Here is a 15,216-nt window from a genome sequence, read left to right on the forward strand (position 1 = left end):
AGACGGGGTTTTGCCATGTTGGCCAGGCTGGTCTCGAACTCCTGACCTCAGGTGATCCACCCACCTTGGCCTCCCAAAGTGACGGGAGTACAGGCGTGAGCCACTGTGCCCGGCCGCACCTCATGCCTTTTAGATTAACTCCTGGCAATCTCAGAGTTTCAGAAATCAGCATCACAAGTTAGGATTAGGACAGGGTCCATGGCCCGCAGCCAGGAAAAGTTTCAGGATCTGCTTGATGCCCTGCAGAGCTCACAAGGGCTTCAGGTTTAGGAAGGACAAGGCGTCCTTCTCACCACCCCATCCAGCTCCTCCTCAGGATGAAGAACTAGTGTGATCCACAGGAGGATAAACAAGGGGACACACCATGTCCTGGAACAAGACTAATGTAAGAGGAAACTGACCACTTGGAAACCCAAAAGGAGCATTTTTTCTCTGTCTTGTGTGGACACCGCTTAAGTCTCTGGCCTCCCTTCATGGCCTACGTGATTGTTTCTAAGCTCCACACTGTCCTGCAGGCACTACGGACACCAGGCAGTGGATACCTTTGCTGAATCCTAAGGAGCCAAAGAGTTTTTATAACACGACCTCCTCCCTGTGATCGTCACATCCTGGGCAGTCTGGATAATGCACAAACTAGAACTGAACTAAAGTGAAAATAGGTAAAAGAGACACATCCACACTTCACTCCCTTTGGTGAGTTCACAGAGCAAGCCTGAAAGTAGGCTGATGCAGAGAAAATAGGGGTGCTATATTTCATCTTGATATCAGTTCATCACAAAGGGTTTGCATCTTAGCTCTTACTGGGGGAGATGGGAACTAGAAGTTCTCTCACTATCTATCTACCAATGATTGATAGCACAAGCTTAGATGCATAATACTGAATAGTGTTCACATGCAATCCTCCCTTTAAACATGTAGACAGAGAACATGACAACGAAATGCAAAACAGCAACTTCATGAAATCATTGAACAAAGCAGGATGTTCATCTTCTGACACTGTTAATATTTTGTATATATTTACATGCACCTCACTGCCCTTTTTGTTATAAATTAATTTTTGGCAAAATTTATTTTTGTCTGTGTCTCCTCTCTTCAAGTGGTACCTTCCGAGAATACATCACACATTACCAACCTATGTCTGTTTCCACTGGTGCCTCAAAGATATTCTTAAAAAAGAAATGTAGTTTATCAAGATGCCTGTCTTTCCCACAGTTCCTTCATTCATTTGTGTTGTCTCTTTCCATGTGAACCTGTGGGACCAGAGTCAGGATGCCTTGCTCTAGTTCACAGTTTGAATCTGCAAAGATGCCAGTCTGTTATTACTACACACAGACATAGATGCATTTTGCTTTAGGGTTTCTCTATGGTGTGCATATTCCAAACCCACTGTTTACTTCCAGATGATCGACACAGGATACTTTCCCTCAGATTTTTTTTTTTTTTCTTTTTTTGAGAAGGAGTCTCATTCTGTTGTCCAGGCTGGAGTGCAGTGGCGTCATCTCAGCTCAGTGCAAGCTCTGCCTCCCAGGTTCACACCATTCTCCTGCCTCAGCCTCCGCAGTAGCTGGGACTACAGGCGCCCGCCACAACACCTAGCTTTTTGTACTTTTAGTAGAGATGGGGTTTCGTCGTGTTAGCCAGGATGATCTTGATCTCCTGACCTCGCAATCTGCCCGCCTCAGCCTCCCAGAGTGCTGCGATTATAGGCGTGAGCCACTGCACCTGGCCTTTTCTTTTTCAAAGAGACGGAGTCTCACTCTGTCACTCAGGCTGGAGTGCAGTGGCACCATGGTAGCTCACTGCAGCCTTGAACTCCTGGGCTCAAGCAATCATTCCTATTAACTATTAACTGGGGTATTATAAATCTCTCTCCCAGCCCCACCTCACATACACATAGGCTGCATGCACACACACACACACACTCATAATACTCTCCCAGTTTCCCCTGAATATAATCTGATAATGTCTTAGGCGGCATTGGGACCATGCTGTTAGGAGTTGAGTTTGATTTTTTTCAATAGTGTCCCAACATATTCCTCATGTGCAGAGATGAGACTGTAGCATGGCCAAATGCCAAATTTCCAAGAGACATTTTGTCTTCGTCCATTTGTGCTACCATAACAAACCACCTGAGACCAGGTCATTTAAAACAATAGAAATTTACCTCTCACAGCTCTGGAGGCAGGGAAGTCCAAGATGAAAGCGCCAGAAAGGTGAGTATCCGGTGAGGACCAGGTCTCGGCTTCCAAGACAGCCCCTCCTTGCTGTTTCCTCTTGAGGGGAGTGACACTGGGCCCTCACATGTCAGAATGAGGGGGGCAGGGGGCGGCAAAAAGAGGCCTAGTGTGTTCTATCCAGCCTGCTCCTAAGATCACTAATCATTCATGAGGTGGAGCTCTCATGATGACCTTACCACCTCCCAAAGGCCAAACCTTTGCAAGTTGTTGCACTGAGGATTCAGTTTCAACATGACTTGTTTTTTGTTTTGTTTTGTTGTGAGACGGAGTCTTGCTCTCTTGACCAAGCTGGAGTGCAGTGGCGTGAACTCAACCCACTGCAATCTCTGCCTCCTGGGTTCAAGTGATTCTCCTGACTCAGCCTCCTGAGTAGTTGGGATTAAAGGCACGCACCACGTCCAGCTAATTTTTGTATTTTTAGTAGAGATGGGGTTTCACCATGTTGACCAGGCTAGTCTTGAACTCCTGACCTCAAGTGATCCTCCTGTCCCAGCCCCCCAAAGTGCTGGGATTTGTGCTCGGCCTCCCAAAGTGCTGGGATTTGTTGAGCCACTGTACCCGGCCTCAACATGACTTTTGAAGAGGGGACAAATACTCAAAGCACAGTGGATGTCACAGTCACTCTCCCTATGCTCAGGGTAACGTCGTATAGTCTGTGGCCCAGGTGTAGGCCATCAGACCCCATGATTGCAAGGTTCACCCTGTGGCATGTTGGCAAGCAGCAGTGCCAGGCCATGCTCAGGCACACTGGCAAGGGGTTTTGCATTGGGAGAGCAGGAGAGCTACTTCCTCTGGTAATCTGGGGAGAACTGGTACCTTGTTCTCTTCTCATCAGCACCTGGACCTTGGGCCACCACGCATGTGCATCTTGATACTCTTAGGGGTCAGGAAAGCATGTGTGGTGGCAGCAAGTGAAGGAACAGCACAGGAGAGGGGTGTAGGTACTACTCTTCCTGAATGCCTCATTAGGCAATTGGAGTGCCACACTCACCTCCCTCAGTTGTCTCCTGCCTTTCCACAAACCTCACAACAGGCCATCTGCATGCACAACCCAGGCGTGTTCAATAACAAACAATAGTCTGTAGGGATGCTCCATGCAGCCAGTGATGATAATCAGAGAGCTCCAGCCAGACCTTTGGAAAGTGGCGCTAAAGTGCTGATCACTTCGTGTGCAGTGTGGTCACCACTTTTACAGGTGGGAACCTCAGAGACCACCTGCCAAACAGGCTGAGCCCAAGTCAAGTCATGCAGGGACGCAGTCAATGGGCGAGCACTCTTGTCCTGCACACAGTGCATATTAGGATGGGAAGAGATGTGACACTCACCTTCCCCAAGAAAAGTGCATTACAGCACAGGCCAAGTGCAAACCTGCCAGCAACTGGTGGTTCTGTCCAAGAAGCCTTTGCCATAATATGGGAACCTGTCAGTTAGCCAAGAGCAGTTAGTTAAAATTAGACTAGATGACACTGGCTTTGGATGGGCCATCCTGTTTATGTCAATGGTTGTAACTGCTTCCTATTCATCCTGATGGTTAAGGAAGGATCCTCACTCTGATGCTATAGAAAGATTGAACACTGAACACCTGACACTGGACAGATAAGATCTACGTGAGTTTGTCAGTCATACCAACTCTCAGAAAGGTGAGAAGGACACCACATGCCGGACAGAGCCACACAGGGTTCTACTTGGGAGCAGAGTGGAAAAGGAGGGGTTGTGGTAAGCAGCTGTATTATCCAGAGAGTACAGTGACCACTGTTTGCTGTGGGAGGATGTGAGGGGTTTGGTGAATAATTCCAAAAGCTGGCAGGGAAGCAGATCTTACTACTTAGGAATAAGCAGGAACTGTGCCTGGCCCCCTTGACAGGGATGACTGTCTGCTAAGGTACCTCACCTGTGGAAGTAGAGTGGGGATGAAAATGAGGTTAGGTCATTTGAGGCCCTTTTGGCTTCAGATGTCAAGAGAACCAAGAATACTAGTCCTTAATTTCAGATCACAGTTACCATAATTTAAAATATATTAAGGATGTATAAAAGCAATTCAAATGTTCTTTAATGGTGATTTAGAGGTTCACTCTGAAACACACGACTAACAAAAGAACACCTTAGTACAGAAACAAGTGTTCCTCAGGGTTGGTTGGCTATTTACTTATTTATTTACTTAATACACTTCATTTTTCAGAGTAGCTTTAGGGTTACAGAAAAATTGAGCAAAAAGTACAGAGAATTCTCATATAAACCTTTACCCCTCCCATCGTCCACAGGCTCCCCAATTATTAACATCTTGCATCATTATGGTTCATCTGTTACAATTAATGAGCCAATAGTGATACAATATTAACTGAACTCCAGAGTTGACATTAGGGTTTACTCTGTTTTCCCTTCACTGTTTTCCATTCTCTGCATTTTGACAAATTACATTAAAAAATCACCTCTCTGCCTGCCATCCCTCCTTTCCCCTCAACTCTCAGCAACCACTGGTCCTTTCACTGGCTCGATAGTTTTGCCTCTCCCAGAATGTCATATAAGTGCAATCATAAAAAATAGAAAGCCTTTTCAGATTGGTTTTCACTTAAAAATAAGCATTTAGGGTTCCTCCATGTCTTTTAATGATTTGATGTCTAATTCCTTTTTATCATCTACCTGAGGACTATATCCTGCAACCCTGCTATAATTGCTTATTAATGTCAGCAGGAGTTTTGTTGTTTATTTAGAATTCTCTACAAAGACAATCATGTTATTTGTGAACAAAGACAGTTGTATTTCCTTCTTCCAAATCTATGTGCATTTTATTTCCTTTTTTTTTCATCACTGCATTAGACAGCACTTCCAGTACAATGCTGAAAAGCAGTGATGTTCCTTGCCATGTTCCTGATCTTAGTAGGAAAGTATCTAGTTGGAAACATCAAGAATGATGTTAGCTATAGGGTTTTTTGTGGTAGTTCTTTATCAAATTGAGTAAGTTTTCTTGTATTCCTTCTATGTTTGGAGGTTTTATCATGAATGGATATCGGATTTTGTAAAATGCTTTTTCTGTACCTAATGATATGATCATATTTCATCTTTGAGCTGCTAATGCATGCAATGGACTACACTGATTATCAAACGTTGAACAAGCCTTGCATTCCTGATTTGCTAATATTTTGAGGATTTCTGCCCCTGTGTTCACTGGAGATATTGATCTGTAGTTTTCCGTTCTTATAATATCTTTGCCTGGTTTTGGTATTAGGGTAATACTGGGTGCACAAAATTAGTTGGGAAGTGTTATCTCTGCTTTTATTTTCTGAAAGAGATGGTAGAGACTTGGTATCATTTCTACCTTCAGTATCTCAAAAAATGCACATCAGTGAAGCCATTTGGTCCTGGCACTTTGTTTTGGAAGGTTTTATTTATTTATTTATTTATTTTTGAGATGGAGTCTCACTCTGTCACCCAGGCTGGAGTACAGTGGCACAATCTTGGCTCACTACAACCTCCACTTCCCAGGTTCAAGCTATTCTTCTGCCTTAGCCTCCTGAGTAGCCTGAACTACACACATGTGCCAACTGCCTGGCTAATTTTTTGTATTTTTAGTAGAGACAGGGTTTCACCATGTTGACCAGGCTGGTCTTGAACTCCTGACCTCGTGATCCGCCCACCTCGGCCTCCCAAAGTGCTGGGATTACAGGTGTGAGCCACCGCGCCCAGTCTTGGAAGGTTATTAATTACTGCTTAGATTTATTTAATAGATATATATGCCTACTGATGTCTACCTTGTGTGAGCTTTGAGAGAATGCATCTTGCAAGGAATTGGTCCATTTTAGCTAAGTTATCAAATTTATGGACAGAGTTGTCCATATTTCTTTCTAATCCTTTTGGTGATCATAGGATCAGCTGTGATGGCCTCTTTCCTTTTTGGTATTAGCAATATTTGTCTTCTGTTTTTTCTTAATCTAGCTAGAGGTTTATGAATTTTACTGACTTTTTCAAAGAACCAGTTTTGGGTTTTATTGATTTTCTCTTTTCAATGTCACTGATTTTTACTTTTTTTCCAGGTTACTTTGGATTTAATTTGCTCTTCTTTTTCTAGTTTCCTAAAGTGGAACTTAGATTACTTGTGTAATCTAGGATCACCAGACTGTATAACCTTAGACTATTTGTATGATCTGATCACGTAATGTAGTGTACAATCTTCACACTGTCAATAAAAGCCCCACGCCAGCTTGATTCTGGCTCTGCTCCAGCCTCAATCCTCCTCTTCATATTCTCAAGTCTCTGAGGGCCGAGATCCCTGTCTGGGCACAATGAGCCTTGAAACGACAGCCAAGAGCCCTGGGCAGCAACTGGGCTCTATGTGTGGGCCTCTTTCCAGGGCCCTGTCTTGGAGAGCAGCTGCTTAAAGAAAATTTGGAGTATCATTTACACTGAAGGGAGTGTTCACATATGTACCCTAGGCACTTCATGGCATGGGATGAGCCACAGGTAGGAAGAGAAAGGGAGCACACAGAGGCAAGCCTAGATCTTCACATGTACAGGATAGATTTTTTTTAGATAATTTGTTTTTTTGATTTATAACTTTTAAATGGATAAACATTAGCTCTGTGGTCTCCTTTTAAACTGTTTCAAGACATGACAAACATCTGGTATGGGCCTGATGATGTAACCACCACTAAATTAGGATACCTACTTCCTATTCACAATTAGGTTAAATTCCACTATGCATATGAAACGATTTATATCACATACCACTTGTACATATGTAAGTCCTATGAACTTCAGGGATAATTCACAGATGTGTTTAATGCTATTGCCCTGATTATTCAATTTATGCTTTAAAAGAAGCTTCATAGTCAAGTGGATCCAAGGGATAGGGTTGCAGAAAGGACGTGGTTATTAACACAAGAAGGGAACTACTTGAGGCTAAATTCTGATTCCTTTGTAATCCTGATACAATACAGATCTCAGGTTCCTTTTCAGTTCTGTAAACTAACTGTGCTGATGGTTACTCAAATGTAAAAGTGGTAAAAGTTTCACATAACCACACACACATACACACACACGGTGCACACAAACCATAGTAAAATCTGAGTTAAGTCTGTATCCACTAGCAAGGTAACATCGATTTCTTGGACTTGACCATATACTATGATGATATATTATCCTTAGAGGAAGTTTGGTGAAGTGTACATGGGAATTCCCTGTACTCATTACAACTTCTTGTGAGGTTATTTTAATTATTACTTTTTTAAGTTCTTAAAGTTTTACATTCCACAATATACATCTATAAATTATTGTTAGATACCCTAAAAACTATTATGGCATCAAACTCAAAACAGAATTTGTCATATTGTGTTTCTAAGCAAAATTTTCACTTTAGATTTCTTAAATTGACAATTTTCTCCTTGATGCAAACTCAAACATAATCTTGCTTGTATTTTTGCCAAAAATTTTCTCAAATTCAAAAAAATCTATGAGGTTTTATGCCAGTATTAATCATCTAATATTCAACAGAATATCACTTCCTAACAAAAGCTGTTCTATAATTGTTGTAGTCTTGGGTTTATCCCCTACTGTTACTTTGGAGTAACAAAAGGCAAGTTTGTGGATAGTTATTGTACATTCAGGATGTCAACAGGGCTTTCTCCACAGTGTGAATAATCTGAGGCATTATGAAGGCTCACTTGTGGCTGGAAATTTCTAATACCCATTTCATTCATAAGGCTTTTCTCCTATGTGTGTTCTCTGATGTACAATGAGATTTGACTTTTGAGAGAAAGTTTTCCTGCATGTGTTACATTCATAGGGCTTTTCCCCTGTATGTGATCTCTGATGTTTAGCAAGGTCTGATTTACGGTAAAAGATTTTTCCACATTCATTACATTGACAAGATTTCTCTCCTGTGTGAGCCCTGTGATGTACTGTGAGTGACGATTTGTGACTGAAGGATTTCCCACATTCACTGCATTCATAGGGTTTCTCCCCTGTGTGCTTTCTCTCATGTAAAATAAGTCCTGACTTCACACAGAAAGATTTTCCACATTCGTTACATTTATAGGGCTTTTCTTGTGTATGGGTTCTCTGATGTACAATGAGAGCTGACTTATGGCAGAAAGCTTTTCCACACTCATTACATTCATAGGGTTTCTCCCCTATGTGAATTCTCTGATGCTGAGTGAGTTGTGACTTCTGGCAGAAGGTTTTCCCACATTCATTACACTCATAGGGTTTCTCCCCTGTATGTGTTCTATTATGTTTAGTTAGGTATGATTTATTGTAAAAGATTTTTCCACATTCATGACATTCATAGGGTTTCTCCCCTGTGTGTGTTCTATAATGTTGAGAGAGGGTTGACTTATGGCTAAAGAATTTCCCACATTCAGGACATGCAAAGGGTTTCTCACCTGTGTGTGTTCTCTGATGTACTGTTAGGTCTGACTTCAAGCAGAAGGTTTTCCCACATTCATAACATTCATAAGGTTTCAACCCTGTATGAATTATCTGATGCCTGGTGAGCACTGACTTGTGGTAGAAAGTTTTCCCACATGCATTACATTCATAAGGTTTATCTCCTATGTGAGTTCTCTGATGTTGTGTAAGATGTGACTTTTGACAAAAGGATTTCCCACACTCAAGACAGTCAAAAGGTTTCTCACCTGTGTGAGTTCTCTGGTGTACCGTAAGGTGTGAATTCATACAGAAGGATTTTCCACATTCATAACATTCATAGGGTTTCAGCCCTGTGTGTGTTCTCTGATGTTTAGTGAGATCAGATTTCTGGTAAAAAGTTTTCCCACACGTATTACACTGATAGGGTTTCTCCCCTGTATGTGTTCTCTGGTGTAATGTGAGAGCTGACTTATGGCTAAAGGCTTTCCCACATTCATTGCATTCAAAAGGTTTCTCCCCTGTGTGTGATCTCTGATGTTTAGTGAGGTTTGACTTCTCCCAGAACATTTTTCCACATTCATTACATTGAAAGGGTTTCTCTCCTGTGTGCACCCTCTGATGTCGAGTGAGATGTGACTTCTCCCAGAAAACTTTCCCACATTCATTACACTCAAAGTGTTTCTCTCCTTTATCACCTTTCTGAAGCTGTGACAGACACAATTTCCTCCTGAAATTATTCCCACTTTCACCACAATCATAGTGTTTCATGGATACCCCATGATGTTTACAAAGGGTGGACTTCACACATAAGAACTTCTTACAATCACTAAATTCATAGTGATTGTCCTTTGATGGAGGTATCTGATGGAACAAGAGGGATGATCCATCACAGAAAGTTCTCCCAAATTCATTATATTCACAGTTATTCTCTTCTGCATTCTCTCTCTTCCGTGTATTGAATACTGCCTTTTCAAGGAGGGTTTCCTGACATACACTGTATTCAAAATTGTGCTCTAAAGTTTGAATCTTCTCATGCTGCAAAGTGTTCTCATGATGACTCAAAGTGTTCCTACTTTTCAAAACTTCATTTTTCTCTCGAGTATAAGTTTCATCATGCTTAATATTGAGTACCAACTTCCCAAAGGCATTAAATTCATCAGACGTTTTTCCTAAATAGTTCATCTTACTGATAACCAACTGTGAAACAGTGTTGAAACTCATTCCACATGAGTCACACTGACAGAACATTTTTCTGGAAGGAAAAGAACTTACGTCCACGTTAAATGGTATTCCTATTACATTACCTTGTTCCTTAGTCAGCATTTCATTATTGATGAATACAACTTCCCACAAATGTTTAGATTGGTTTTCTTGGCTCCTCTCTTTCAGGTGATCAGCTGTCCAGACTTCTAGAAACAAGCAAAATTAATTTTACCATATAAATACCGAAACATTTCTTAGGGAATGAAATCTTTATACAAATGCCCTATGTTGTAGCTGACTCTGGTTTTTTGGCCAATTTCCAGAGATGAACATAACTGCAAGTGCATATTTTTTGTATGTCATGGGTTTGGGGTGAAAAAACAAAAACAAAAACCAGAAACAAAAGGCCTAGGCTAGTGGAAAAACAGAGGGGAATTTAACTATTTGAATGCATACATTTGGTTTCTAATGTAAGAAGAATAATAGCAACTAGTTACATCCGCATTCCTCATGCATCCCCCCAAGAACTATAAATGTCAGCATAAGTGGAGCAATTAATATTATCTCTAACAACCCATGACTTTAGCATAACTAGGAGATGGAGAATATTACTAATTTCAAATACCACTAAGATATTCAAATATAGCAAAAAAGTGACAGCCCATGCCTACAAAGAGAGTCAGCCAGAGACTGTGGTGATCACATAGGATAGAGGAGACAGACAGCCCAGAGAGGATGAAACACAAAACTACTCCCAGAAAGGGAAAGTTTCACTATGAGTGGGAAAATACTCAGAAGATGTCTGAGTTCACGCAGATTAAAGCTCAGGCTACTGGGAAATCCAAGAGAAGAGACTTGGATTGCATGCAAACTAAAGAGGCAAAGGGTAATCAAACTCAGGAATGAAGTTGTAAAGAGGACAGAGTAATCACAGAAAATAAGACTTGTAATTCAAGTCTTATTAAAGACTTATTAAAGACATTCCTAATCAAGGAATCTGTGATGGACTAAACTGTGCCCCCCAAAAAATGTGTATGTTAAAACCCCAACCTCCAGTGTGACTGTATTTGAAGATGGGGACTTTAAGGAGATTAACTAAGGTTAAATGAGGGCATAAGTGTAACACACTAATACAACGGCATTGGTGTCCTTATAAGAAGAGGGGGAGACTGGAAAGCACATACATGAGCTCTCTTTCTCCCCGACTCACCACCCCCAACCACTGGTCATATGCACAGAGAAAAGGCTGTGTGAGGACACCAGAAGAAAATGCCATTTGCAAGCCAAGGAGTGAGACCTCACCAGAAACCAACTCTGCTAGTACCTTGACTTTAGACTTCCAGCCTCCACAACTGTGAGAAAATTTATTTAAGCTACCCAGTCTGTTGCATTTTGTTACAGCAGCCTGAGTAAACTAAAACAGAGCCAAAGGGGAAACTACATTTGACTGAAACTTGAATAAACAGCATTGTAAAGGAGAATGAAACAAGAAAAAAGAGAAGCAGCAATAATTTTTAAAGAGTAAGAAAAAAGAAAATGGGTTCAGAAAGTAAGTTCTGGACAAAGTTGGTCTACAATTAAATAAATAAAATTATAATATAGTATATATGTTATTACAGTCCTTAAAGAAGAAAAAAGAAAACAACGGAATAAATCTAATATTAAAAAGTATAATCTAAGAAAACTGTCCAAAAATAAAAGACCTGATCCACATATTCAAAGGAACCATCATGAACCTGGGAAAACTGTTCAGCAACAGTTCTCTCTAAAACGTATCTTAATAAAACTACTAGATGTTGAAATTGAAGAAAAAGTACTCTGGACAAAAATACCAAGTCTCAGCAAACTTTTACTTTGATAATGGGTCTTGAAATCAGGTAATACTATCCATACAACTCAGCTTTTATTTTTCAAAGTTTTAGTTATTCTGGTTCCCGTGTATTTCCACATAAGGTTTAGAATTACTACAAGAAATCCTGCTAATTACTACATGGAATTACATTATTTTAAATCTATAAATCATTTTAACAACAAAACATGTCAGCAATATTGAGCTTTCTGACATAAGCAGGGAGTTCTACTTGTTTAGGTCTTCAATTTCTCTCTGCAGTGGATTATTGTTTCTAGTGCGGCCTTTCACATCTTTTGCCAGACATAGCTATTAAAAAAATATTTTTGATACTATTGCAAAGAGAACTTTCAAAAGTTTCAATTTCCAATTGATCATTGCTAATATATAGAAGTAAAATTCATTTTTACATATTTTTCTCCTGCCACCTAGCTACACTTAATAATTCTAGTCATTCTTTTTCCCATATCTTGGGAGACTCCATTAGATTTCCTACATAGATAATAATATCTTTTGTGAAGAAAGACATTTCTACTTCTTTTCCACTCCAGTCTCCTTTCTTTTTCTTCCCTGGTTATACTAGGTAGTATATATTACACTATCAAGTGTGAGTGGACATCCTTGTCATGTTCCTGATATTGAAAAGAAATCATACCATTTTTCACAATTATATACAATGTCAATTGTACATTTTCTATAGATGGATGACTTTTATCAGATTAAAGAAAGTTATCTTCTATTCTTCATTAGAGAGTTTTAATTAGAAATGGATGCCAAATTTTGTCAAATGTTTTCTCTGCTTACATTGAAATGGTCATATGGGTTTGACTTTTTTCCTATATTTTTCTTTTTAATACAGGGCAGAGATGACTACATAACTGATGGGGCCAGTGGAAAATAAAAATGTGAGGTTACTCAGAATGTATAAAAAGTAGTATAGTAAAAGGTAAAATAAATTATGTTTTTTTCTTTTAATATATTTTATTACTTGTAAAATGTAATAGGTATAATAGTAATATAAAACAACAAATTTACAATCACAAAAAAGTTTTGTTGTAATAACTTTAAATAATACAATAATTACTAATAGTTTGTTAATATATCTTGACTGATCATAAGATTTTCTGGCACTCTTTTTGCAAATTCATTTATTAAGTCATAAAAATATATATTTTTAGCAACTTCATTTTCAATATGTAATTGAAAGTAATATGTATTCTTGGCAAATGCAAGATAAGTAATTTTTGCTATTTTGTATTTGAGAAGGTTGATTTTTTCAGCTGATGCAATCGTTAGGGACCTGTTGGTTCTTTATACGTTGTGGCAATATGGGCTAAATTTCTGATTTCTGATATATTATTGTACAATAAAAGTTAAAAAAATACAAGCTTTGGTATATATAGAAAAAGACTGGCCGGGCACGGTGGCTCAAGCCTGTAATCCCAGCACTTTGGGAGGCCGAGACGGGCGGATCACGAGGTCAGGAGATCGAGACCATCCTGGCTACCGGTCTCTACTAAAAATACAAAAAAAAAAAAACTAGCCGGGCGAGGTGGCGGGCGCCTGTAGTCCCAGCTACTCGGGAGGCTGAGGCAGGAGAATGGCGTAAACCCGGGAGGTGGAGCTTGCAGTGAGCTGAGATCCGGCCACCGCACTCCAGCCCTGGTGACAGAGCAAGACTCCGCCTCAAAAAAAAAAAAAAAAGAAAAAGACTGGAGTAGCAGCTCTCTGAAATTCTTCGTGAATATTAGTTTTGTACAAAACTGAATTCAATTTTACATGTAAATTTATACAATGGCATTTTAATGTTTCCTCTGACATTTCCTACATCTTGCATAAGAAACCAAAAATGGCTTCATGATTTGCATATAATTGGAAACACCTGTTTATGCAGTGTATTACTGTATTTTCAAACGCAAAAAAAACCTATTTTTAACACTTATTTGTTTCAACCAAAATTTTATACGAAAATAATGTTCTCTCCCACCAAACGAAGTTCCTATTTCTAAGCCCGTGGATATTTGCTTTGCAATGTTGCAGCAGTTCGTAAGACCAGAGAACCTGCACTCCAAAGAATTCTAGTAACTGCCTAGTGTCCCTTAACACAATGTCCACAAGTATGCTTTTATTTTCTAATACTTTACTGACAATGATGACTGCCTGAAAGCTGGAGGTTACTGTCCCAGTACTCAGCTCAGAAAATTAGTATTTCCTAAGATTGTCAGAGGGACAGACTTAGGGGAGAGACAAGCAAGCCAGCCTCACACTGTGGGTCCTCTTTGGGGTGCAACTGTTTGTGAGTTTGCTGCTGCTGCAACCAATGCAGACAAAGGTCATTGCCTTGGCCACCTACACACAATTCCAGGACACTCCCAGGCCATACTACACAGACCAACAGCTTAGTAGGGCACTGCCTCTCAAGTATCCTGTCTACTTGCACACAGTCCAGTGTCCATCAAACTTCACATACAAATCACAAGTTCAAAAATAAAACTGTGAAGAACTTCAAGATGGCAACAGCAGGGCACTAAGCGAAGTACAGGATCCCTTCTTACAAGAGTGTAGCAACATGTGACTGCACAGGTTACCTAACCATGAAGTTGGCTTAGACACAGGGAATTACACTGACTGCTTTTCAAATGTTGAAAAAGCCTGCCAGGGATTAACCACATTTGGTCATGAAGTATTAATAACCTTGTTATATATCACTGGTTTCCAATCCCTAGAGTTTTTGAATTTATGTTCATGAAGGACACAGGTCTACAGCTTTCTTTACTTGCAATGTCTCTGTCTGGTTTTGTTATTAGGGCAATGCTGGACTCCAAGAATGATTTAGGAAGTATTTCCTCTTCTTGAATTTTCTAGTGAAGTCTGTATAGAATTGGTACTATTAATTGTTCACTGGAATTCACTACAGAAGCATCTGGGGACCTGGAGTTTTCTTTGTGGAAAGGTTATCTATTTGTTTTGGAGTAAGCAGTAGTAGCTGCTTATTTGGAGGAAACTGTTCATTTCATCAAAATCGTCAAACTGATAACTTACAGGTATAGTATTCCCTCACTTCCTCATAATATCCATAGAATTTCAGTGATATATCATTCTTATTTTTGATATGGATAACCTGTTCTGCCTAGAAGTTTATCCATTTTATCGATCTTGATGAAACAGCTTTTGATTTCACTGATTTTCTCAATTGTTTTTCTGTTTTTACAGATTATATTGTTCTCCATTTTGTTTTTTGTTATTTCTTTTCTTCTACTACTATATGGATTTGTCTTCTTTTCTACATTCTCAAAGTGCAAGTAGATGAGACCATTGATTTAGACCTTTCTTCTTATTCAACACAAGTTAAACTTCATAATATGTTTAATATATATTACACATAATACATTATATCCCATATATGAGAAACTTCATATATGCATTTACATATTGTGGAAACTTCATATATGCATTTACAGATAGTGGATATATACGCACATAATACAAGCACACACAATGCTTATTTGTGTTGCATAAGAAAGATCTCAAATTAATGACCTCAGGTACTTCCACCTTAAAAAG

The 15,216-nt window shown here is 39.6% G+C and overlaps 2 protein-coding genes across 13 annotated transcripts in view; one reads left to right on the forward strand and one right to left on the reverse strand.

Annotated features, from left to right (window-relative positions):
- The window catches only part of ZNF248 (zinc finger protein 248), a 363,665-nt gene that overhangs the window by 251,822 nt on the left and 96,627 nt on the right, over positions 1–15,216 (forward strand). The gene's annotated exons all lie outside the window — the stretch shown is intronic.
- Positions 7,541–15,216, reverse strand: part of LOC105525241 (zinc finger protein 33B) — a 54,270-nt gene continuing 46,594 nt past the window's right edge. For 9 of the 12 annotated variants that reach the window (XM_011960783.1, XM_011960777.1, XM_011960785.1 and 6 more), the window contains one exon: positions 7,541–10,009. In XM_011960783.1, coding sequence (XP_011816173.1) covers positions 7,923–9,923 — 2,001 coding nt within the window. In that variant the 5' untranslated portion in view covers positions 9,924–10,009 and the 3' untranslated portion in view covers positions 7,541–7,922. The remainder of the gene's footprint in view (positions 10,010–15,216) is intronic. The other 3 variants (XM_011960782.1, XM_011960779.1, XM_011960780.1) reach the window with 2 other exon arrangements.

The sequence above is a fragment of the Colobus angolensis genome, unplaced genomic scaffold (genome assembly GCF_000951035.1).
Source record: "Colobus angolensis palliatus isolate OR3802 unplaced genomic scaffold, Cang.pa_1.0 Scaffold524, whole genome shotgun sequence".
In the NCBI taxonomy this organism is placed as follows: Eukaryota; Metazoa; Chordata; class Mammalia; order Primates; family Cercopithecidae; genus Colobus; species Colobus angolensis.